The following is a 26085-nucleotide window of genomic DNA, read 5'->3' as shown; positions in this document are numbered from 1 at the left end:
AAAGAACAAAGAATGCCTGAGGAGCAACGGTTGAATATTTTCCTATTATTCCTTGAGAAATAATGGATAGTTTCATTTAGAAGGAGTTTTCTCATTTCCAGAGATTGGATAAAAGACCTAGCTATTCTTTACACTAAATATAATATAATGCATCTCTGCTTTAGAAGAACATTGTTTGGACAACACCTTCACAAATTGACATTTATTTGCATTTTAGAGACACAGCATCTGCTTCCTACTGTGCAGGAGAAAATAGTAATTCTTTTATTTCTTTTTTATTTTCATTTTTAATCACTCTGGACTTTACACCCTTACACTGAACTGTAATTAGATCTGAGCAGTAATAGGAAGTTCTGGTCGACTTACCCTTGTTCATCTTATGACTGACGGAATAAAAACATTTTGCATATACAAACAACATTTATAATTTAAGACTTTTCCACACAGCCACAGAATAATCCAGAGATTATATTATTTTCCCTACTCAATTTGTACCATTTTCCTATTGAAGTGTGTTCTCCTTCCTACATATGACAGCTTTTGATACAAGATCCAAACCTTACCTATCTTGTCCCAGCATCAGCTCCATTTCACTCTTTCACTCCTTTCTCCGCAATAAAGATCTGAGAAATGCCCATATGTGGCCACAGCTCAGAAAGTTTATTCATGACAAAAAGACATTTTTTATTGAACTGTTAGTGAACTATTGTTCATACAAATAGGAAAGAAGCTATTTAATCCTTTCACTTTCATAATCCTATCACAGCAAGTAATAGTGAAGGTGGTTTAGACAGGGGGACAGTATTACACTTGATGTGGTCTTACAATAATTTCATATACTTTGAGGTGTCTTGAATTACAATGCTTACAATTCTTGCCTGTCAATTGTACACATGGTTTATGGATTTGTCCTTTGTGACTGTTTTTCACTAACTACAAGACAACAGTTCTAAATGTACGTTGAAAAAACAAAACAAAACAAAACAAAACAAAACAAAACAAAACAGGCAAACAAAGAAAACCTTTTCAACTCAGTGTTTCAGAAAAAGCTTCAGGGTTCCTTGTGGAGTTGAACATGAGCCAGGAGCATCCTTTCTGCTAAGAGTGCTAATGGTATTCTGGGCTGCATTAAGAGGCATATCGCCAGCAAGTTGAGGGAGGTGATCCTTTCCCTCTGGTCAGCATTAGTGAAGCCACATCTGGAGTGCTGGATCCAGTGCTGGTCTCCTCAGTACTAGGGCTTCACTTTCCCGTTTTTCTCTCCCATCCCAGAGAGGGAGGGGGGAGGGTGAGCGAATGGCTGTGTGGTCGGGTTAAACCACAACACAGAGAGACTCCAATGAAGGATTATTAAGGTGATGAAGGGTCTGGAGCACCTCTCCTATGACGATAGGGTACGAGAGCTAGGATCATTCAGTCTGAAGAAGGGAAGGCTCTGGGGGCTCTTATCATTGGATATAGGTACCTGAAGGGAGGGTGCAAAGAAGACAGAGCCAAGTTCTTTTCAGTGGTGCCCAGGGAAAGTACAAGAAGCAATGGGCAAAAACTGAAACTTTCCCTCTGAACATCTGGAAGCACTTCTTTACTGTCACAGGTTTCCCAGACCTGTGATTCTGTGGAAGTTTAGATAATAAATGTAATAACAGAGGCACACAGACCCATTCTAATCCATGCAATAACACCACTGGAAGAAGACATTTAGGAGGCAGATTTTTTGTCTCCTCATCTGAAGGCAGAAGGTGTTTGGCCTGAGCATCCTTCTCTGCTTCACATGGCACAGAAGTCACCATCACCCTTCATGACAGCAAGGAAACCTGAAGAAATCTCATGACAGTAAGAAACATTTGAATACAAGGCCAAGACTGCACTGGCTTAAATCTTCATTTAACTCTACAAAAACTAACTATGCAAGTGCAGAGAGGCAAAAAGAGAACAGTATATGCCTTCTTCCCAAGCCAGTAAGACTGCTCACCTCTCACCAATTGGCTTTGAGCTAAGGATAAACCCTATAGAGCTGAGCTCCATGAATGCACCGATCTTCTGAACTTGCCTTTATTTGTGGAAGAAGGGAGACAGTGAAGCTTGGCTGCTTCTTCTCTTTGTGGTGCCTTCTAGGGTATACTCAGGGAACAACCAACAGTTTGGGATCTTTGCTCTGATGCAAAGGCAGAAAACAGGACAGATGCATCCCATTCTGTCTGTAAAGGATAAAACACACAAATCCTTTCCGTGATGAGTCATAAAATGAGAAAAAAAATGTATATAGCAGGTTCTCAACAACTCTTACCCTAAATCCATGTGGTTGTGATTTACCTGTCATAGAGGTGATGGCAGTAGTAATGGTGATAGCAGCAGAATGGTATTGGGAGGACAGTCAGAGTTGGATTTCATGGGGATACAGTACTCTTGTGCTTGGCATCTCCACATGGCTCCAGCCCCCCTGCAGTCCCCAGACTACTCCATGGCTGCAGTGATAGCCTCACATCCCCTTCCGCATGTGCACCTCACTGTCCTGATCTATTCAGTGGAGGAAGCCGAAGCAGGCGTCACCCGGAGCCTTGGTACTGACACGACTGCCTTGGACAAGGTGCACATTGTCTTCCCTGGCCCTGCCTCTCCTATTGGCCCATCCTGACCATTACAGGGACCGGGCATCTTTAAAAGGAGGCAAATGAGGTCTGAGCCGGGCACACAATCTCTCTGACTCCCACCAAGAGCTTCTGTGGCCGCCGCCTTTCTCTCCAGGACCACTGCCTCACGAAGCCAACACGATGTGTAACCGATTTGTGGGAACCTGGAAACTTGTCTCCAGTGAAAATTTTGATGACTATATGAAAGAACTAGGTGAGAGATGTTGCATTCTACTTTTTATTTTTATTTTTTTTTTAATTTAATAAATTTCATTTGGGAATGTCTGTTCTTCGTCTTATGCTTTTCTCATGCATGCTGTCTTCTTCCTGGCTGCATAGGCACTTTAATTATTTTTCTAGCATACTTTCATTTATTTACTTTAGCATTTACTAAAATGGGAAAAAAAAAAGAAAGGCAGGTGCTGAATTACCATTATAAATTCATCTCTGCCTAACTGAACTGACCTAATCTATTCTGTTTGTCTGTAATGTGAAGGATCTAAGGAGATGCAGCATTGTTTTATGTTTCTCTTCATTGCACTGTTAAACTCATGACTTGAGATAATTTACAATATATAATGGAGCTGATGTCTCATGACACTTTGGTTTCAGAGGTCTAAATCCTATGAATGAATCTATCTGTTACTGAGGAATGCCAGAAATGTAACAAATTAGGCATTGTGTTTTATTCTAATGCTGGCTTTATTCCTGTATAGCAAGTGCACAGACAGTCAGTTAGAGCATTTCTTTTGCTGTATAAATGATCCACTGAGACACTAATTCCCCTTATTTGAAATGTTAAACTGAGTAACAAAAGAACTTCAGTTAATTAATTAACCAGAGTAAAAGTGGGATGCAAGTCCAGCTACAGACATTCTTCTGAAGACCTGAACAGAAATGTTTCAGCATTGAATAATTACTGCAGATAGTATTATAATTTACCGATAACATTATCTCCTTTTATATGATTGTTTTAATTTGAGCATAGCACAACATTAACAAGTGAACTAACTGTAGCTATCTCCTTTCCATTTTTATAAAACAGCAATAAATCATTACTTAAATGTTTACTTGTCCTTTTCACTGAGGTTTAAATGTTAAGATCCTTAAGGGGTCTTAGTAGCAACCTAGGAATTGTCCAGTGTATTTGATGCTTTCATAAATAAAGCATATTGGCAGTTCAGAATTCAGTTTCTTCCATGCATCTGGTTAAGAAAAGTTCAGGTTCTCATATTATTCAATAATTTTTATTTTAAAAGGAATTCATCAAGATTTTATGAGAAACGGTCCCTTTTTCTTTCTTCTACCTATTCTATCTCTATAAAAGCACATGCACATTAGTAAACTCCTATGTTTCTTCTTAGCTAAATGTACACTAGTTTCTGAGATACACTAATGTATATCTTTATTTCTTACTGGAGGTGCACACTACCAACTGGGGCTGCCTCTGAACACAGCGCTTCCTCATATGAAAAATCAGTGTGCCATCCAAAGCAGGCATTATAGTATCCAGGAAGAAAGTGTTCCTCATTTTTCCACTGAAGTTTTATGAAATGATAGTGGGTTTCTAGCTTTCTATAATGTAGAATCATAGAATCATAGAATGGCTTAGGTTGGAAGGGACCTCTAAGGTCATCTAACTTCAACCCTCCTGCAATAGACAGGGATGTCATCCACTGTATCAGGTTGGCCAAGGCCCCTTGAATACCAGCAGGGATGGGGCATTCACAGTTTCTCTGGACAACCTGTATCAGTGCCTCACTAACCTTACAGTGAAGAATTTACTTGTAATGTCTAGTCTAAGTCTATTCTCTTTTAGTTTAAGACCATTCCCCCTTGTTCTATTATTATCTACCTGAGTAAAGAGTCCTTCTCCATCTTTTTTTATAAGACCTCTTTAAGTATTGAAAGTAATGGCAATTATGTTTCTGATTTCTAGGAGTGGGCTTAGCTACACGAAAACTAGGTGGCTTGGCAAAGCCTGATGTGATCATCAGTATGAAAGGGGACATAGTAAACATCAGAACTGAAAGCACCTTCAAAAATACAGAGATCTCCTTCAAACTGGGCCAGCAGTTTGATGAAACGACAGCAGATGACCGGAAAGTTAAGGTAAGGGGGGCTGATGATCTCTGAGTGATTCTGATATCCTGGAAGAGAGCCAGGAGGAGTTTTTCCTACCCTATTAGTGCACTAAGAAACTTACAAGCTATTCAAGAAAAGCAATGAAAGAAGAAATAGTATGGTGCTGACACCAACGGTAAGAAGTTTATTGTTAGCAGAGAACATGGATCTTGCTGAACATAAAGTGAGTTGCTACCCTTACCTGCAAAGCTTGGACTACAGTTTGAAACTTTTCTCTTGGCCTTTATAGAGTGTTGTAACCTTGGAGAAAGGGTCATTGGTGCAAGTGCAGAAGTGGAACGGCAAAGAAACTACAATAAAGAGAAGACTGGTTGATGGGAAAATGGTGGTGGTAAGTACCAGGCTCTTGCTTCTTGTACAGTGCTGGATGGCAGAAGAATGGAGTCTTCAGTTTGCTTCTGTTTAAGCATACTATCAATTTTGGCTTATGAGAGAAATAAGGATGGAGAAAAAAGGGAAACAAGCTGGAAGGAAATAAATAGTGTCCCATAACAGCAAATTGTCATTAAAGTGATTATACTGGAAGTGCTGCCATGAGTTGAGATCATATTTACTGATCTCAAGATTATTCTTAAAACAAATGTGGCTGGCTTTCAAAGAGCAGAAACCTGTAAAATGTAAAAAATAATTTTGCAAGCTGGATACTTCTGTCCCTGTACTGTCTCTTTTTCTTCCGTCTTCAGAATGAAGCCTGTCTGCCTTAGAAAAGTGATTTCACACCTTTTCATACATTTACTTTCACCAGTGCCAGTCGGTTCACACTTCTGTTTGCTTTTTTGGTGTGAGTACACCCAGCTCACTCAGTAGGTGCTGGAGGTTTAATTTCATGAAAGTCAGACCTCTATGCCTAATCCTGCCGGTGATGTTGATGTGCAGTGGGGCCAGCAGGTCCTAATGACTTCTCTGAAGGGCCTTCAGCATTGAGAGGGCCAGGTCCTTCATGGAGGCTGTGCAGCAGTGACTTTCTTTACTCTCCATTTAACCTACCTTTCTGTAGCAGCCACATAAAAGCCACAGGGGAGCCAAGCCAGTGTCATAATACATTTTAGGGAATTAAGATTTTACTTCTGAATGAAAAGAATTGCTTTGTTCATTTAAGTTTTTAAAGAGTGGACCTAAACTAGATTGGGCAATTTATTCACTAACAGCAGCACTATGCCTTTACATGCTAGCTTGTTCAGACTGCATTTTATTTTAAGCTTTCTTACACTGGGAAGAGTTATTTGCCTTCACATCTTATTGAGGCTGCATTTCTGTGTCCATTTTTCCAAGTATGTAAACATCTTGAAAGTATTGAGCAGAGGTTGGGTCCATTTACTACCAGTGCCCTGAGCCCTGCCTCTGGTCTAAGCTAGGGCTGTGGAGGAGGCCTCGTTTTCTGCAGGCCAATGATGTCTGTCTCACGTCCTGTCACCTCTGTCGCACTTGCCTGGTGGCTGTGAGTAACAGGGAACCGCTGAGAGCCACCGGGGTGAGAAGGTCAGGAGAAACATCTTGTGACTCAAGAGTGCAAAGTTTTGTAGGCCAGAAGCCTGACCTCTGAACTACAGAGGCTGCTTCTACTTCCACAAAAAATATGTTTGTAAAATTGAAAGTGTTCATGAGCCATGGAATGATACACTAGGCAGTGCTGACGTTTCTCTCAAACCAGTAATAATAAGGAAGGTAAATTTGTTTCTGGAAGCTGAGCCTAATTTTGCAATGTATTTGTCATTATATGATGCTTAATTAAGTATGATGTTGTTAAAACAGAAACCACTCTTATTGCAACGTAACTATATCTTTGCTGTTGGCCCTAAAAATAATACAGAGATTTAAAATATGACATCTGGATTTTCACTGACCACAGAAATACTGCAACAAACACACCGTCTGCCAGCGAGAGCCTTATGTTAATTTTCTCTTTTGTGCCTTAGGAGTGTGCCATGAAAGGGGTTGTCTGCACTAGAGTCTACCAAAGAGTGTGAAGAAACTCCCTCCTTGCACCGGACTGGGACTGGCTCTTTAAACTCACCTTAGTTCAGTGACCAAAGCCTCATGCACTGTGCTTCTTTATTTTCTTATTTACTTTTATTGGGAAAATGACTGCATTATAATTTGATATTCCAGAGCCATAGTGTGACTAATCCAAAGTATTGTCGTGAGTCAATAAAAGCTTCTCAACACAAGAAATTGAGTGTTTGTCTGCGCATGAATGATTTAAGTTTTCTTTCTTGGATGATGCCCATCTTTTCTGTTGTTCCTGTCTGCGTAAGTGGTCAGAGCATTCATGCGCAAAATACTAAAATACAACCAATCTGCCTCTGGGTGAGGGCTAACACTGCTTCCTCGGTATGTGTAAAATTTCTCATCTTATAGCTACAGTACTACTTTCCTGTAAATGATTTTATTGCTGAATAGTTCCTACAGGGAAAATCATCTTTACCACAACAATATTTGACTTGCAGGATGATTTATTGATTCAGCCTAATTGTATTACTGCACCTTTGTTTTATTCTCATCCCAAAATGCTTATACTCCTTTTGGTATCGCTTTTTTGTATCCTGGCATTACTTGGAAGAAAACAGCTATTTCAGGGAAAAAAAGTATCAGGATAAAAAAAAAATTATCAAGATAATGTTTCTCTGCTAAACAGCTCATGAGCTGTGAAACAAAGTGTGGAGCAGGTATGAATGAACTCCAGAAATCTAAATGCTAGAGGGCTTCATTTCGTAAAGCACTGAGCAATCCACCCTGCTTCTAGCACAGTTTTATGCATGGGTTTAATGTTAAGCACACAAAGGAGATTTCAAGCGTAGAATTTGCTGCTAAGCTCAGTTGAGTAGCTAAGCTGTTCATTCCTCTCATTGTACTTACTCTGTGCTTTTAACTAAGGAAAAACTAGACAATCTACTTAATAAAAAGCCATTGTAGTAGCTTATTATTTTTTGCTTCCATTGGGTGGTATTCAGTAATACCACAGCACCCAACTACATAACAGGAGTATTTCATTCCTTGTCACTGCCTCCATGCCATCGTGTGGGACTCTCCCTGCCTTCTCTTAGGGGTTAAATAACTGTGATAGACTCATATGTTTATTTTGGCTTGCTAGGAGCTGCAGTGCTAATGTGAACTTTCTCCTACTGGTTTTACAGTCAAGAACATGAATTCTCAATGCTAAGTGAGATCCTGAATGTCAGAATCTGAATTGGTGTGGCTAAGCAGAAAATTAAGAGGAGAATGACATAAGTAAATGCAAAATGTAAAGGTCACCTTTCTTCTCTACACATCGTTGGAAAAACTACAGACTGGATCCAGCTTGGGATATACTTTTATATAGGAGCAGACCAACTGGTGGCAGCTGACAGAAAGCAAACAGGATGGATCCTAGAAAATATGAGCTATGAGAGAAGGCCGGGGATATATGGACAAATTTATGATGGTCTCTAACCTAAATGGGGGGTGAGAGGGGAACAAATTCCCTGTCTTCAGTCTTAATATTAAAATTCACATTTGCGAGTGTCAGAGTTTCTGTCACTCTAAGTCCCTGGTGTCTGTAACAAGGACTGTAAGCAAAGTGCTCCCCTTGTATTATCATTTGCAAGCAGATTGTAATCACAGATTTTAACTCAAGACAATGTGCCAGGCTTTCATAAAACCAGCCCTACAACATGAACTGCTGCTGCACATGAATGTCTTGTTTTTTTTTTTTTCTCCTAGACTCTTAACAGAGATCTGAAAAATGCATTTCTTACAGCTCAGAATCTGCAGTGTATGTGATGGCCTGATTTTTTTGCACTACACTTTTATGAATCTGCGTTTTTGCACATTAGCTACCTCATACCCTCCCTTTGCAGTGTAGCACAGTCCCAGCAAGACTGCCAGAGCTGCCCACCCTGGCCCAGCTCTTCTCCAGCCCTGAGATACAGGCAAAGGCGTAGTGACTGCTGCAAACAAGCTCGTTATTCCCTTTTATTTTCCTGCAGCAACCTGTAAATGCTTCTCTGAGGTTAAATGGAATATTTTCCTCTCCAACAAAATATCTGTTTTCAGCTTTTTATTTCCTCAAGAAAAGGAAATAAACATTCACTTTAGTACATTTTTTTTTTTCCAGCACTGAAAAACAAAGAAAAAGACAGTTCACCTAGTCCTCATTCATTTCTTTATCATCTTCTCCTTTTCTGTTACACAGTCTCTCTCTCTCCTCTTCTCTGTATGGACTTTTTTATTGCATTTAATTTTCCAGAGTTTTGGGATTAAAATAATAGTAGCTTTAAAATTCCTAATGAAATGCAGATCTGCTATTAGGATCCTAGTATTTGGCACTTTCACGCTATACAAAGGTCACTTCAAAATGTCATGTGAGCTGGGGACTTTCCAAAACAGGAAAAGTGCAACAGAACTGATAGTGTTGAAGACAAAAACAATAAGGCAGGTGGTAGAAATCAGCTCAGAAGTGGTGTGCTTTGGGATACTGGAGTCTGTAGAGCAGTCTTAAGAGTCTCCAGAAGAAATTAGGGTGAATATGAACGGTGTAGTCTGAAAGTCTATTTTGTGTCTTACATCTAATCAGTTTTTCTTCTTTCCTAAACGTTTTACATGGGCCAGATACTCATAGAAGTAATGTCTGAACTGTGGTACGATGCCTATATCTTGAACGGTGCTTTCACAATGGTAAATGAGTCCATTGGCCATTTCCCTGCTGCTTAATCTAGAAATATGAGTAGCTTGATGCTGGCACATGAACAGCATCATTTAAACCAATCAGCTCGATCTAGTGTAATGACCCCATGTAATGCAAATCCTGGCTGATTTCAGAGGGCCACAGACACTCCCTTCTCCAGTCTGTCAGTCCTTCTATGAGTGCTGTAAGGCACTGCCGCACCTTGCTTCCCCTACGTCCCCCCACATCCCAGTGGGAAACACCTGCATGGCTCATTCATCCTCTCCTTGCTACAGAGACCGCTGGGACTACTGAAACGAAATAAAGCGGTATCTGCCGTATGGGTACAGCAGCCATTGCCTTAGACTGGGAAGAATTTGACTATTTGTGATAGCAAGCATCTCTGGGTGAAACAAAGCTAAACGTGACACTGTAACGCACACCCTAGTCTTTCCTATGCAGAGAGGAGCAGGGAGGAGAGGAAAAGCCACTGATTCTCAGGCATGGGAATCTTTGTCCCTGTTGATATCCCAGGTAGTAACCATAAACTTTTCTTGACTGTTTTTGGTGAGCATATGGCCTGTGGTGCTATTTCAGACACACAGAAACATGGTCACCTACTGGGACAATTTCACTAGGCAGAAAACATGCAGCTGAGCAGTTCTAGAAATGGCAAAGATTTGGGGAGGGGACTTAGGCTGAGTCATTAAAGCCATTGAGCTTCATAGCAAGTCCTCACTACATTTTTTTTTCATAGAGAAAAAAATTGTTAGGCTGATAAGCGCTTTGCTGTATAGAAAGTGCTCAATTCTGTCTTTTAACATGTTGTTACCTTCCCATTAAGGATGTTCTGTTGATGTCTGTGGAAAAAGGAGTGAAAGGTTAGCAGTGCTGAAGGGGTAATCAGTCAGAAACAAATAGGCTGATGCCATGAAAAATTGCCTTCAGAAATCCTGGAATTTAGATGTAATCAAGGTCTTTGTTAGGGAGGTAATTAGAGCATATCCTTGCCATTTTGGTGCGGAACATTGTGATTGGCTATTGGCCATTGTGCTGCAGATAGGAAACACAATAAAATGATGTTATTTGGACTAAAGGGCACAAGAACATTAGGAGTAACTCATTCCCTGAGACACTAAAAAGAGAAAGCTGTGTAAAGTAGACACTGTTCATATAGGATTTTCAAAGAAGATTATACTTTTCTTACCGTTTGGGAAACATATCAATATGTAAATATTATTTCTCAAATGCTATGAATATTTAAGAACTAAAACTTGGAGGAATGCCATGATTCAGGCATTAGGAAAGGTGTAGTGGTAGGATTACAGCTCGATCCATTTTCAGGTACTCAGTGAAATAGTAATAAAAACTAGTCAGATTATTTGATATTATTTGATATAATATGATCATCAAAATTGATCATACAATGTGTGAGATGTGTAAGGGAGGGAAAAAGTGTTTACAATTTACTTCCAAGTGAACACATCTACTTCCCGAGACACTTCCTTGTGGACAAGACTTCCTCATTAGCATCTCTGTGAGCAACAGGGTCAAAAACACTGTGCAAATTATTGATCCTGTGCTTTGAGCTTATACATATGCTCACTGTCAGAGCTAAAGCTACAGAAGGAGATGTCTGTAGTGGAGCTGTGTGACAAGCCAGCTAAAGCACAGCCTGTATCATGTCTGACTGAGTTTTAGGCTTCTTTAGGAAATCTGTAGACATAATTACTGGGTAGAAAAGATATTTACTGTATCTAGCTACCGTGCAATACTTACACTAATGAACATGCCAACAATAATATCATTTATCTCTCAGCTCTTCGGATGAATTTGCAGAATTAGAACTAAAATATACGTGCATGTATTACCTGGAAGCTCTCCAGCATGGATATGAAAATCTGAGGCAGTGAAGGTGGAGCACTCAGTCACCTTGTGTTCAGAAACTCCTAGCAGAGGGGCACAGCTTTGTATAGCTTTGTGCCACCTTCTCATACCTTGTACCATTTAGTGTTCAGAGTTTTGTAGCCCGTAAACTTGTGCAGAGAAAATCATTTAAAAGGAATATTAATTCTCTCACAAACCTTCCCTCTCTACTAACAGTGGAACTACAAAGTAATTTGAAACTTCAAGACATAACACCGAAGGCCCCTAATTACCTGGTTAACACATGTTTTCATTTAAGTTAACAAGAGATCGAGCAATCAGATTGTAGAAGGGCAGTGCATAAATGTCTCCACTTTCCAGATAGATAGAATCTGAGCCTCTGGCCAGGAGTGCAGGAATAAACACTAAGGCTTTCCCTGTTGCTTCCTCTTTCTGGGGCAATTGGTGCAATCAAGAAGCATCATCACAGTTTATACCAGTGCTGTCTCCGGTTGGTCAGAAAGCATGTTGTGAAATAAAGTAATCATTAGAGACTAAGATAATGGCTTTGGAAGACTTGAGTCAAGGAAGAGGAATAATTTTAAGATTTTATTTCCCCTCCTTTTGAGAATCCCTTTGCAAAGCCTGTGCATTGTGGTTAGCTAATATCCACATGTAAATTTTTGTTAAATTGCATCTGACTTGGAAAAAACAATCCGAAAAAAAAAAACAAGCCAGTTGCTAACATCAAAGTTCTGAATGAGATGATTGCCCAGATATGGTTACAAGCAGAAACACTGCTCCTGTAACTCCTGCTGAAGAGGAAGCAGAGCTCCAACATATTGCTTCAGTTCTTTACTAGGATACAAGAGCCAAGAGTTTACAGGGCAACCAGTTTAACATCAGTCCTCAGAAAAATTCCCAAGTAAATCATCATGCAAACTACTTATGAGGGCCAAAAGAGCAAAAGAATGGAAGCCAATCTGAACAAATAATTTCAAACCAGTGCCATTTTCTTCTCCCCAGAGTGACAGAAAAGTCTTGTGGATGGAAGAAGAGCAGAAATCCTCATCTCTGGTGACTTCATACAGGCTTTGACAGCAATCCGTTAAACGTTTTCATAAAAATTATAAAAATTTAGGCTGGATTAATTTGCTGCTACGGAGAAGGGATGCAAAAAACATGTTTGGATGGTCAGTGCTTCACTGTCAGAGTGGTAAGATGTGTCAAGTGGACTTCTGGCCCAGACTTATTCAATCTCCTCAGAAACAGCACAGATGATATTTATAGACTACACAGAGAAGAGAGGAAATGCAAGCACACCGGAAAGCAGGGTTCAAATTCAAATATTTCAACAAACTCAGGAAATAGTTTGAAACAGTCAGGGGGACATTTAAGAGGGAAAAATGCACTAGGCAATAGCAGCAGCAGCACAAACACCAGATGGGGAACCAGCATCAATCAGTGTAAACACTGGGAGTTTGTAGTGGACCACAGACTAAATAAGAGTGACAAAATTGACATTACTGAAAAAAAGGCAAGCCTTATGCTGGGATGCATAGTCAGGAGGACAGCCAGTGGGCTGGGGTCATCTGCATATGGTGCCTGTCCCCAGTAAAACCTCCACAATGCATGGTATTGTGTCTGGTTCTGCGTAATGCAGTGCAAAATGGATGTGTCGATGGGTAGAGTTCAGAGAGAAGCAATGAGACCTAAAAACCGTGCATTAAATGGAAGGGACTCAGAGATGGGAGACTGGTCGAGGGTATAGGAAACTGGTGACATGATGAAATTCCCCATATAGGTAAAAAGTGTAATATATTTATATCTATATACACATGCATGCACAGAATTATCAATTAATACATTCAGCTTTAGTCAGAGCCAGTGACACAGGAACAAGCTGATACCCCTGTTCTCAGCCACCAAAAATGTCCACAAAGTGATGTAGCTGAGACTAACCTCACCTCTGCAGCACCTGCTGTGAGAGTCACAGCCCAGTGGATGTCTCCTCAGCTTCCAGAGTACATATTATAATGGGGCAAAAGATCAGCACATAAAGAAAGAAGGCAAGTTTAACATGAACGAAATCAAAAGAATAGATTACCCAGAGCATGAACAGTACTTCTACTACACATATTTTCTAAATGCTCTGTCCTATGAAATAGGAGATGCAAACTGCTTGGGCCAGAAATATATTGGTGCAAGATACACCTTTGCTCAGGTATGGATATTAAACAGTTTGAGACAAAAATATGTAATGAAATGAAATATAAAATAAAATAATAAAATAAAATAAAATAAAATAAAATAAAATAAAATAAAATAAAATAAAATAAAATAAAATAAAATAAAATAAAATAAAATAAAATAAAATAAAATAAAGAGAAAAAGAAAATATGAAATTAGTATATACAGCTTAGTAATCTGAACGCAGCATGATGTGATGAATGCAGCCAGCCTGTGAATGTGGTAGGATTTTACATCTGTCATTGTTTCAGAAAAGCTGAAGTGCTTGTAAGGCAGAAGACACTATCTCCTCAGAAAGTTACTGTTGTCACCCTGTCACTGCTATGGTGGGAATGATCAGGCAATTAGGTGTCATCTTCCCAAAGGTTTTCTTTTATGAGGGAAGAACTGATGTATTGCTTTTTGATACAAGTTTCAGATTATTCACAGGGGGCTGTGAAAATGGCTAAAGGATGCACTTTTTCACTGAATTTTGACTAGACTCAAGCCATATTTCTTCTCTGAAATTGATATAATAGCACTGGGGCTGGACTTCCAAAGCAAGGTTTGCCTGTATGATACCTGTGAGCTCTTTGAGGACTGGTGCTTATAGGCTGAAGACAGATGTTAGATATTCTCAAAATACCTAAAGATATTCTCAAACTCTGCATCAGCAACAGCTCTGCCATCCAAAACCAACTTGGGAACCTGCTGATTGCTCCTGTTGGTCAGCAGAGAGGTGTCAATATGGTTTATGCTTTTGGTGTCTGGCTGTGCTATCAGAATGAACAGCTTCAGACTTCAAAAAATAGTGAAGGTGAGAAGTTCATATGAATTGTTGTCTGTCTCTCCTCATTTTCTCTGGCTGTTTAACTGTCCAGTTTAGCTTGATTTCCCGCTAATGCACCTGCATCCTGACCAGCAGGAGGGAAACAGGACAAGGCCTGCCTGTGCTGGCGTGAGTGCTGAGTGTGTCAGTCTGTGCTGACCTGTCCGGCTGCCCATGTGTACAGTGTGTGTGTGTCTGTGTGTGCATGCACATGTGCTTTTTGGGAAGACAAGCTCAGGCTCACTGTGACATGCAGCTGCAGCAACCTCACCCTATGGAGCTCATGCGGTCAGCTCACCCACCATCAGCCATCTGAGTTACCCTGCCTGTATAGGCCACAGAAAATAATAAGCACCTTTAGGAAAGAGTTTAACTGACCTGTTTTAAATGTTGATTTAAAGATGAATAACACCTTAGAAGTGTGTGCTTTTCATCCCCGACTGATAAGTGATATTTGTTATTGTCTGATGTTTGGTGTAACAGCTCACTGAGCTGATGTTTGGTGTAGCAGCTCTCACCACTGTCCAGGCTGAGCTTTCTTTGGTGGTATAGCTTCAAGGAGCACAGCTGGAGAGCAGTGGCAAGCTGATGGTGCAATGAAAACCCTCCTGCATCTCTCACTATATGCCACAAGATCAACTTTGCTAGCATGAATGAAGATCATCTATATAAAAGAGCAGCGAAGGTGACCTGCTTCCTCCCACTCAGAAGCGAAAGCACGGTCCTGATCCCATACTGGCACGTGTCATAAGCATGGTGGTGCCAGCTGGTTTCTCCCTGAATGAATGCTGCTGCCTTGCTTCCTGCTCTTTCTATGGATTTGACAGCCTGCTCCCTGCTTGGGCTGAACAGCTGGGCAGCACTGATGGCTGCTTTCCAGTTGGTTTCATACCCTACCTCAGCAGTAGCTTCATGCCTCTGGTAACTCATACACATTTGTTGTGCTAGGAAAATGTGTGGGAACCTGGGGGGCTAAAAGGTTCCTCTCGGCTAAATGAAACAATGAGCTGCCGTATTGGTGTAACCCAGTCTGGGCTCCCTGGAGACTCTCACAAATCTAACAAACACTTAAAATGCTGGAAGCAAAACTAACTTCAAATCCTTGTTCCTCATTTGTTTCTAAAAATACTGAAGTTTTTCTACTCACAAAATAGTAACAACAAATAGCAACAACAAATAGCAACAAAAAATAGCAACAGGATTCTCAAGCTTAATTTATTAAATCAGGAAATTACTCAGTACTCTCCTGAGCAGTCTTCGTTTTTTCTTCCCCTTTTCTTGGTAAGACTGCTGAGAGTACTTTCAGCAGATGGGGAAAGGGTGAAGCACAGAAGGGATGTTAGAGTTCAACAGCAGCGTGTTGCTTATGTCCCAGAGAAAAGGGGGGACATCACCTCGGGGACTTGAGCTGAGCATCCACATTATGATAACACATTACATGGTGGAACATTCAGATCCCAAGCCAGGAGATGGGAATGCGACCAGAGTCACTCCCAGGTGTGGTGCGAGGATGTACGGCAGCCAAGAGGAAGGGAATGCTTTTTTCAGAAGCAGAAAATTCTCCAAGCACCATCTGGATTTGAATAGAAGATACTGTTTAAAGGAAATAACGTGTAAACGATGGTATTACCCTTTGTATTTTACATGCCTTTCCACACACATCCTTTTTATAACACACAAACACACACACACACACTGGTTGATGTACTTCTACCACTTACAAACCCATTCATAGGCTGTGACTTTTTTAAATCTTGTAAAGTTGTGAGAAGTCTCTCAAGCTGTGAGGAAGAGAGAATATGACTAAATGACAGAAAAACTGGGGGATCCCCATAGACATCTAAATGTGAGCTGGGAAAGGAGTATAAGTTTGCTTTCCTTAGTCAGCCTAAGCAATCCATTAGCTTACAATGCAATAATTAGCATGATTGACTCCTGTGCAATGGTTTATGGGGAGGAGGTGAATCTAAAAGCATAAAAAGAGTACAGCACTACACATTTTTAGCCTTTCCTTCTGGTGCTTCTGTAGGACTTTTGTGTAGCCTTTGGTCTTAAAAAAGCTCAGCCTCAGTGCACCAGGGGGAATGTACCTGTACCTCACTCCATTTCAGTAAGTCCAGTCCTGATGCATATATGTGTGTGTGTGTAGGCATGAGACCTGCCATGACAAAGACTATCAAAATAGCTATGGAGAGAAAGGCAGGTATCTAAGAAAACGGTTTTGCCCTAGCTTATGCCAATGTCACTGCAGCGATGGCCCTAGACTCTATTTCCTGCTGTCTGGCAGCTAAATAGTGGCAGAGAAAAACAAAGAAGCAAAACCAAGTTGCTCTTTTTGTATTCGCTGGTTGTAGCTGAGAAAGATTTGAAGCAAATAGAAGCAATTTCCACAGGCTGGAGAAATTTCATGCTTGTACAGAGGTCAGGTTGCACACTGCTCTTTGCAAAATTGATTCCATGAATGTCATCAGACGTACATGCACATCGGGTTTTGTGTCTGTTCCACCACCAGCATTACCAAACTACTATATCTATGTTGGTGAATATCCAAAGTGTAACAATGAGTGGTAGCCGCTAATCATGGCACTTAAGAAGTGGTACTCATTTTGAAAAGAGCAGACTGTAGATCTGAAAGACACATCCTCTCCCCACCATCAGCACAGCAACAAGGCACGCCAGCATTTGCTGTACAGTGATCTGCTTGAGCAGATCTAGTTTTGTGCATTCATGGTAAGGCAAACTGCATTTTACTTTGCTGTTTTCACAAGCAAAGACTCACCCAGAAAAATCTACTCGAGTTCATACAGGTGGAAACCAGAATAGGACAATTCAGTTACTGCAAGTGAGTGGTAGCTGTGGCAGATAGGTGACAGGAGCCTTGTTTCAAGATGTAGAACGAAAAATCTATCTGTCATTTTGTAAAGAACCTGTGGCCAAACTACCTTGTACAGACTTGTGTGTAGTTTAAGCATGCAGAAAGCTCACTGATTTTCTTTTTCACATCTGTCAGCATGACAGACCCTCTCACGAGACATTCACTTAAGAAATTTGCTCTTAATCACATTAAAAATTGACATTGATCTCAAAGTGGAGAAGGAAAAGGCTTTCCCCGAACAGAAGAGTATTTTATGTTTTTTCCACTATTAATCTAAGTAGAAGGGTGTGTGGGTCTGTAAGTACAGGGTCAAAACCACCTCAGACAGCACTGGTCTTCAGCATGATCAATAAGCGTACACAGTCACATGTAAGGAATGATAGCAGGAAATCCAACCCCCAGGCAATGGAAAGCCTATATATGAAATCCAACACGTGTATTATTTATTTCTGTATTAAACGTGATAATCAAGGTGAATGAATGGTGGAACAGTAACTTTGTGTCATGTTTATAGCCAGGAAATAAAAGCTATTATTTAACAACACACTTATTTATTCTATATGGCAATGCAAACACCTATTTATGACCAAAATTAAACATTACTGTATAAAAAATGGTGAAATACATCACAGTCTTTTTGTTCCATGTATGTCCTTCAATTGGAAAAGGCAATACTCTCGGGTATCTTAAAAAATACAATCCCACTGCTGGGATGGCAGTGGGGCTTTGTATATATAGATTTACCTTTCTCTTTGTGCAGGGCTTTATGACTCTATATGATAACACTTCAGGGAAAGCCTGAGCCTTGGAAAGGGGCAGAGAGGAGATAAAGAGAGGGAGATTTTATTATAATGATCAAAAAGATACGCTGCTGATGTATCTCTGGATGTTGCAACCTCAGCATGGGAGAAAGAGGAATACCTTATACAAAATTATCAATAGATAGAGACCATCAAAATGTATTTTGGAGATGGCGATGGCTAAAATTTAATCATTGTATCAAAAGTTAACTATCCATGACTTTTCTGGCAAACATTTACACTCATTTGTTGAAGAAATGATAACAAGACACGTGACACATCAGCTGGTTAATAGAGGAAGTTGCCACTTGCTATTAACTAATAGCAGGCAATGCTAGTGGTAACCTGCAGATCTACCTTACTCAACTAAAGAATATTTTCCTCCTCTTTGCACTAAAAAAGCAAATGCATAGACAGTCTTCAGTCATAAACTTTTTTTTTTTCCTAAAAGCTTGATTTCCTAGTTTGTTTTTGATTATTTTCTTTAGGTTATCACCTTATTGTTTTGCTATGTCTGCTGGAATTTTTATAAACTATTTTAAAAGACTTCTGAGACGACATGTTGTTGGAGGAAACTAGAATATTGTTCTTTGCCCGGATGTTTTAACACAGCTAGCTCCCTTTTATGTAGTACAGATCTTGAGACAGAACAGGTTAACTGCAGAAATGATGCCACCACAGAGGAAGGGAGATTTCCTATAGTGTGTCTCTAACACATGTATGTCACTACACAGGAACCCTGGCTCTAGGAAACGTCTAACCAGGTCTTGCCATTTCAGTGCTTCCCAAAGATTTGTGCTTTTGTTGCCATCAGCCTTGCACAGGAACCCTGGTATTATCCTAAAAAGCCCTACTTGGGACTACCATGTATCCATTATTTTAGACTTGGTTCTCTAGGAAAGCTTTCAGCAAGTTTGCACTCTGCAGTTGAATGTATGCTTGAAGATTAGCTTGGGTGAGATCATAAAAAAACATTTTGGCGGAAAATGAATCCCATGTTATACAATCAATATCCTATCTCGTAGAGCACAGTGTCCCAGAGGACTGGGCAAAGAAGCTGTGTGTGTAAATTGTTTTACATCCATACATGAGAGAGAAAAATAGTAAATCGGTGATCTTACAAAGCCATGTTCTTTTCTTGGTATTTTAATTATGTATTAAATGATCATGTGAAGGCTTCTTTGCTCAAGATTAAGGTTTATGTTAAAAAGTCACATGCATCCTAAGTCAGGGACCCCTGCTGATCATAATTTTTCTTTTATTTTAAAGCTGTTTTGAGGAAGATGCAGTTAACTGAACATGACTCACACAAACTTTGAAGTCAATAAACTGTATTACAATAGGGTTGTTGGTTTTTTTGTTGTTGTTGTTGTTTTTTTAATTTGTTTTGGTGGCTGATTAGTGAAACATATTCATTAAGAGTTAATGCTTTCCAGCACTACTTACATGACTCATTACCATGCAGAAATCCCAGCTTAGTTCTGAGGAATGGGAGAATTTTGTAACAATATTTGCTGTCTTGCCATATACTGTCAATTTTGCACCTTGCCAGTTGCAATAGGGGCATACAGAAATCTGTCACAGGAAACAGATAGACAGTTGCAGGAGGAAAGAGTAGAATTTTATTTTTATATCCTTAAATGTTTGGAACTACTTGAGTGGCTTAAAATCCATGGTAATATATAGCTTTATTTTCTTCTTCCATGTGTTGTTTTTTTTTTTAATCAGTGAATGGATGTCAAGGGCAGGAGGCCACTGAAACTGCATCTAAAAAAAGAACTGTGTGGTTGATGAGCTTAACAAAATTTGTCATCAACATGGTTAAGGTGGCAAATAATTTGAAGAAAAAAAGCCAAAAGGCCAAATTTTAATGTAATCTTCATTATACATCTCTAACCTTCAATGACAACCTGGAAGGTTGTTTTCAGCTTACAAACTGCTTTCTGAGTCATCACTCTCACTGAAGGTGTGACACTACTATTCTGAGTCATCTGCGTGACAGCCTGACTTACTCAGGGTGGATATAGTGCAGCAGAGTGGGACAAATTTCCCCATGTATTTTTCTCCAAGAATGTCATCCTTGGCCTATTATTACGATGTCTATGCCTAATGAGCCATTTAATTCCTACAGCCGTCCCTTAAAGACGTAGAAAGCAATGCAAAGCCTGGCACTGGAATAAGTGACAAAGGGAGCAGAAAATCACCCTCAGCTCACTGCTTCTGCACAGACCTGCCAATAGCACCTGATGCAAACACAATCTGGGCTGGATCCCAGCTTGCAAACTAGAGGTGCTAAACCTACAGCTTGTTTTCTTTAGCTTGAATCATCTAAGTTTTATGAAGAGAAGCATATTTAGGTTATACGAACTGTATTCTAAAATGCAAAAAGAACGGTTTTGTCTGCAGTCAAGCCCTCAGAATTTAAGAAGTGCTCTTGCAGAAAGAGTTCCTCCACTTTCTACATACAGACTATGGTGACTAGTCTATGGTACAACTCTTGGTGACCATATTGTTGCCTTTTTTTCTGAATGGGTTGCCTGCACAGTCTTTAATCAGTATCTACAAGAGCAATGGCACAGACATCTCATTGTCCTCAGTGTGCACCTGGCAGCAGATAGGTCATTACCTTTAGTGTGAATCTGAAGGGAGGGCACAATACAGACGCTGATTTTCACAAATTGCAAGAAGAAAGTAACGTGGGACAATGAGATCTTCCAACCGTGAGAACATGCTGTGATCTGCTGGTTAAAACTGCAACCACGGGAGGAGAGCTACATGCACAGGCTCAGCCCAGCCACTGCAGGTATTTCTGTGGCTGAAGCTGGGACAGGTGCCCTGTAGCCAGGTCTCTCCAGACTGACCTTGAAAAGCTATTTTCTTGGCCTGCCTGTGTCAGGCCATGAGACCATGGTCAGAGGAAACTGCAGTGAGCTTCCCAGAAACAGTGACACAGAACTACACGGCAGTGTGAGATGGGCAGTTAGAGCATCTGCTTTCCTGACCTACAGGTAGGAGATACCTTTAACACTTCATCCCTATGATCTCAGCCATTAATTTTCAGCTTTGTTTAAACCTGAGTTAATAATTTTTTTTATGGACAGCAATTCATCTCTATCTTGGATACAAGTTTATGTTCTTCCACAAAGACTGTAACCAGAATAATTAAAAATGACTCTCCCTGTCTGACACTGACAGCACTGTGCTTGCACAGCCTGGTGTTGTCGCTTTGGAGTCACACAGCAAGAACTACGGTTATCATCAAAGCTGCCATGTCGTTGTTAACTCACATAATTACATTTGTCTGCTTAAGTCCAAGTGATAATTCAGTTTGAAACGTGTGCTTCTCATCTCCCAGCCTGTCCTCCGCTGGAGTGCTGTGGAATAATTTCTCCCTGTGGCAAGCAGGGAGCCCCTGGTTTCTGCACTGCTCTGTGAGCCACCTGGGAGTGCTCCATGTGGACGTGCCTCACCTTGCACCACTACCTCTGTCCCACACCGGCCCTGTGTTATTCCTGTTAGACCCTGTGGTAGGCTGTGGGGGCACCCCTGGGGACCAGCACCATCCATGGTGCCTTCCCCAGCCCCACAGTGACAATTGCTACAGAACACCACCACTGGGGAAAAGCAACAAAGCCTGAAACAAGGACACCAGGGTTTTAACAAACCCACTTTCCTTTTCCAAACTGTATTTTGTACAGGGTGGGGCACAAGCAACAGGTCTGGAAAGTGAAGGAAGCCAGTGGACCTGCCACCAGCTCTCTCAGGACTGTTCTCCAGGTTGGACGTTGTGGCTGGACATCTGCAGAGAAACCCTCAGTAAGCGAGGCCAGAACCAAAAGCCATTTCCTGAGCAGTGTGCCTTGCAGGGCAGGACCCTGTTCCTTCCGCCCACTCCTTCTGTAGGGACCAGAGCCTGGCCCTATGGAGAAGCTGCCGCCAGCATCAAGCACAGGCTTCCTGCCCCCAGCCCCTCCTGGGCCTCTTCTGCTTGGTGCTCTCCATCATGCTGCTGCGTGGTTAACAAGAGTTAACTCTCTGGTCAGAGAGTGTAAAAATGCAACAGATCACGACAGAAACGGCCTATAAATAGATGAGAGCAAACAGCCTGGTTGGGAGCCCATTGAAGTCAGTGGGAAGACTCCTGCTGTCCTCAGTGGGCTTTGGATCAGGCCCAAAGACTGACTGTCTTTAGATAAGGAGTGGTTTGTGTCAGAATTGTTATACCTAACCTGAGCAGCAGCCAGGATTGATTACACATTTATTTATTTATTTTTACTGAATTAGCCCAAATTATCTTTCTAGATACCTAGGATAGAATATCATGTCTTACAGTCAAGCCCTGAAATAGTGAAACCCGGAACATGCAATTAACATCCTGGACTTTGTGCCCTTGTTGCCTTGTTTGCTGGAGTACAGGAAGGATTTAAAATGCTCTTGCCTCTATGAAAACAAAGGCTTTCACTGATATGATGTTAATTAAAACACATAGCTTATCACTGTCATATAAACTCATGATATTTTCCCATTCAGTTACACTGTACTCATAATGGTTTCACTACCTGAAAGATGACGTGACTAAATTGTATTTGAGGACAAAAATGGATGCAGAGGAAGGAAGGAGGAAGAAAACATTAAATAAGAAGACATTTGAACCAGTGTCTGCCATTTCATTAACAGTCAGTAAAAATGTTATAAAATTTCCTATTAAGAATGTTTTTATGCTCTTGCATCAGTTTGGTCTATTTGTAAGGACACCTCAATTTTTACTGATTCTGGTGATACTGGGAATGGAGCAGAGCACCTGAAACAGGGTACAAACTAGGAAGCTCTCTAACTAACAAAGGAGGGAACCAATTTTCTGGGCTACCAATACCCACTGAGCTAGGAATGCAGTCGGTGGTGTAATATTTTTGGGCAGCTTCCAAACAATGCTGTGTTGTGGGAAGGAAGTTATAATGCAGTTGTGTCTCTGTCTTACACTGGCTGCTAGGTCAAACAAAGCCCAGAGTGATTTGGAATTCACTTGCTGTGCCACTGCCTACTGCAGCTAGTTTGTGAAGCAGGCTATTGTGGGTGAAAAGGGGAAACAAAAAGCATTTGATCTTTGCAGCTCTCATGAGACAGCTTTGAATTTGTTGTGTTTTTATTTATTTTTTATTATTATTTCCAGGCAGCAAAGAAACCAATTAGTATCTGATTATGGATCAACACTTTCATAAATGCTGAATAGCAAATGCTCCCTGGCATCACTTGTTAGGGATGCAAAAAGAAATTATTCAAATCATTTAGAAATTGCTTGACAGTGCTTTTGAAATAAAGATGCATTAAGATAAATCTGTGTCTAAGCATTGCTTAGCTGTGGAATCTATCTAGCAATAGGAACATGAGGACTGCTGTACTAGATCATATTGAAAGTGTTTTAGGACCTGGTCTCCAGAAGTGGCCACGTATGGAAATGCCACAAGTGCAAGCAGGGAGTGTGCCAAGTGGTCCTTTCCTTCATACATCCTCCCAGCCTCCAGATACCCACAGCTGAAGCACTGCTGCAGCTGGAGCTTGCTTGTACATCCTCAATTCAAGGAATCTGGATATGCACCTCCCCAGACTCATCTAACTGCTTTTTGAACAGATTTATACCAGTGGCCTCCCCAGCATTCTGGGATTTGTATCTACCATGCAACATATTTTAGTGACTATAAGAAAATTGTGGCCTTTTGTTGCATTTTCAGTCATTGCCTGTCAGCTTCCTGATGGTCATAAATTAAAAAAAAAAAAAAAAAAAGTGATGGGACAAAAACAACCGTTCTCCATTCATCTTCTTCAGACTCCAAGACCAGGCTGGATGGGGCTTTGAGCAACCTTGTATAGTGGGAGGTGTCCCTGCCCATGGCAAGGGGGTGGAACTAGATGGGCTTTAAAGTTCCTTCCAACCAAAACCTTTCTGTGATTCTGATTCTACGGTTCTATGATTCTATGATTACAGATGACTTTATAAGTCTGTATCATATCTGATTTTAGTTGTTAGTTTGTTTAGTTGGATTGTTTTGTTTTGTGAGCTAAAGATGGACAGTATCTTGAAAGACCAAACGATTACTCGATTATTATGCCTCATTTTACCCATGTGTAAAACAGGAGTTCTGATGTTAGGCTTGTTCTTGACATTTTATCCTCCCCTCCACCCTAATGCCTGGGAAAGCTCACCTAACAGCGCAGCTCTTCCTGATATTTTAGTAAACTTCCTGATATTGCAAAGTTAATGGAGACTACAGGATTTTCAGTTGCACAGAACACAGCAGTGCTGTACAGCAAGTGCTACTGTTAACTCTGTTTTCATACAACAAGCTTAATAAATATGGTTAGGAAGAAATAAAAAACTGTCCTGAACAAAGAACTCACCTTTTGTTGTTCACTAAAATAGTGGGAAGAACTGTGTGTTGATCGCTCTTTTACTTTTTTCAACTTATACAGGCAAAGCAGAGAGCACACCAGGACAGAAGTGCCCATGGTAGATGTAAACACACCAGCCACGTGCAGAGAAGGAATTCGAACAGCCCCTGCTGAGCTAAGCGATCTAATCACTGAGAATGTGGCCTTGTCTTCTTGGATCGCAGACAAAATCCTTGTTACATTCCCAGGATGGTATGTGAGTCTTAATGGGAAAACCATCTCTACAAAAGGGAGGGGGGCAGCTTTTTGAACGTCACATCTCAAATTCCCTGTGGACCAGAGCAAAACCTTTTGCATTTCTGAAATTCTGCTTCCATTCAAGCACCTCCTCTAGCATGCTCCTGCACTGCTGAGCCAGGCTAGCTAAAAGAAGCTTCCTCCCCTCCTCTCCCTCTCCAGAACAAGATGATGTGAAATAAAATCAGGAAAAATTGCATTTTCTTTTTAATGAATAAGGCACAAACATCTTAGGAAAAGATTTGAAAAGGTATCTTGCTGTCATCTTTCAGTGAATTTCTATCTAATATAACTTGTTTGTTTTGTCACTTTAAACTCACATAAATGCACTGAACAGCCCTGCTCATTAACTTCAGTGAAATACGAGCTAGCTCTAATTATTTGAAAATGACATGATTACCTTTACAGGGCTGAAGCACATCCAGCAACAAAGGAAATCCCTGCCCAAAGCAGTAGGGAGGTACATGAATGCGGCAAGTAGTAGACTTCTGCCAAGTGAATACGGGGTCATCCAGACTGCTCATGTCTTCCTCTGCCATGACAGCAGTGGGCATGCTCAGATCTGAAACCAGCCATTATAGTGTTTCTGCTTTAATTTCTTCTCAGTTTGATATTTTTGGCATGCCTCTTGAATTGCTTTGTTTAGGTTTTAAATGCAAGTGCCCGTGCTCTTGCTTTCTAAAAAAAAAATTGCATGACAGCAAAAAAAAACAATTGTTTTGCAGAAGTTACATTTCCCACCAGACATATTGCTGTGCCCTTAGCATCTCCCAAAGAAGCACCTGCAGTGTAGAGTTCATAGACTCATAAAACTCAGAAGACCCTTTGGGAGCATGCAGACCCTCCCAACTACTCTGGAACCACATATGAGAAAAGGTTGTCTACTGGTCTAACAAAACAGGGCAATGTCTTTACTCCTAGCACATAAATCAAACCAGCCTGACATATATTATGGTCATTAAAAACAATATTTTTATTTACCCATCATAGCAGTTTAATGCTTAATTGCTTAGCTGGCTTTTTAAACAGTCATGACTGTTAGTGGTCTGGACGTAATTTCTTTTGCAATAAAAGCTGATCTAGATATCAGTCCACTAATTGCTCATTTACGTATGCACCCCTATTTCCCCAAACTAGGAGACTGCCTGCAATCTGCTCCTGGCCCATGCTACCTCCGTGAACTATTACGTGAAAAGTGCCTGGGACACCACCATGACTGCTGGACAACAGAGGCTATACAAGAGGACTCGGTCTGCTGCTGGTTCATTTACAAGCACAGATATTAACTATTACATAAATGCAGATTGTCAAGAAGGTGGGATTCTAGCCCACACCACTTCTGTAGAAAACATAGGCCCTTTTTTTTCTCTCTCTCTTTTTTTTTT

The 26085-nt window shown here is 40.7% G+C and overlaps 1 protein-coding gene and 1 long non-coding RNA gene across 2 annotated transcripts; one reads left to right on the top strand and one right to left on the bottom strand.

The window, feature by feature from the left end:
* Positions 1-639: 639 nt before the first annotated feature.
* On the bottom strand, positions 640-25248 carry LOC311431877. Its single transcript, XR_014689688.1, has 2 exons — positions 25101-25248; positions 640-2198 (listed from the first exon to the last, which is right to left on the bottom strand). It is a non-coding gene; the product is annotated as an uncharacterized lncRNA (long non-coding RNA).
* LOC311431876 (myelin P2 protein) lies at positions 2696-6947 on the top strand. The gene is made up of 4 exons (XM_084509839.1): positions 2696-2844; positions 4570-4742; positions 5005-5106; positions 6692-6947. The coding sequence occupies exons 1-4, from the start codon at positions 2772-2774 to the stop codon at positions 6740-6742; spliced, it is 399 nt and encodes a 132-aa protein (XP_084365965.1). The 5' UTR covers positions 2696-2771; the 3' UTR covers positions 6743-6947.
* Positions 25249-26085: the final 837 nt, after the last annotated feature.

The sequence above is a fragment of the Aythya ferina genome (assembly GCF_964211825.1).
Source record: "Aythya ferina genome assembly, chromosome: 2".
In the NCBI taxonomy this organism is placed as follows: domain Eukaryota; kingdom Metazoa; phylum Chordata; class Aves; order Anseriformes; family Anatidae; genus Aythya; species Aythya ferina.
This window is presented reverse-complemented; position numbering and strand designations above follow the sequence as displayed.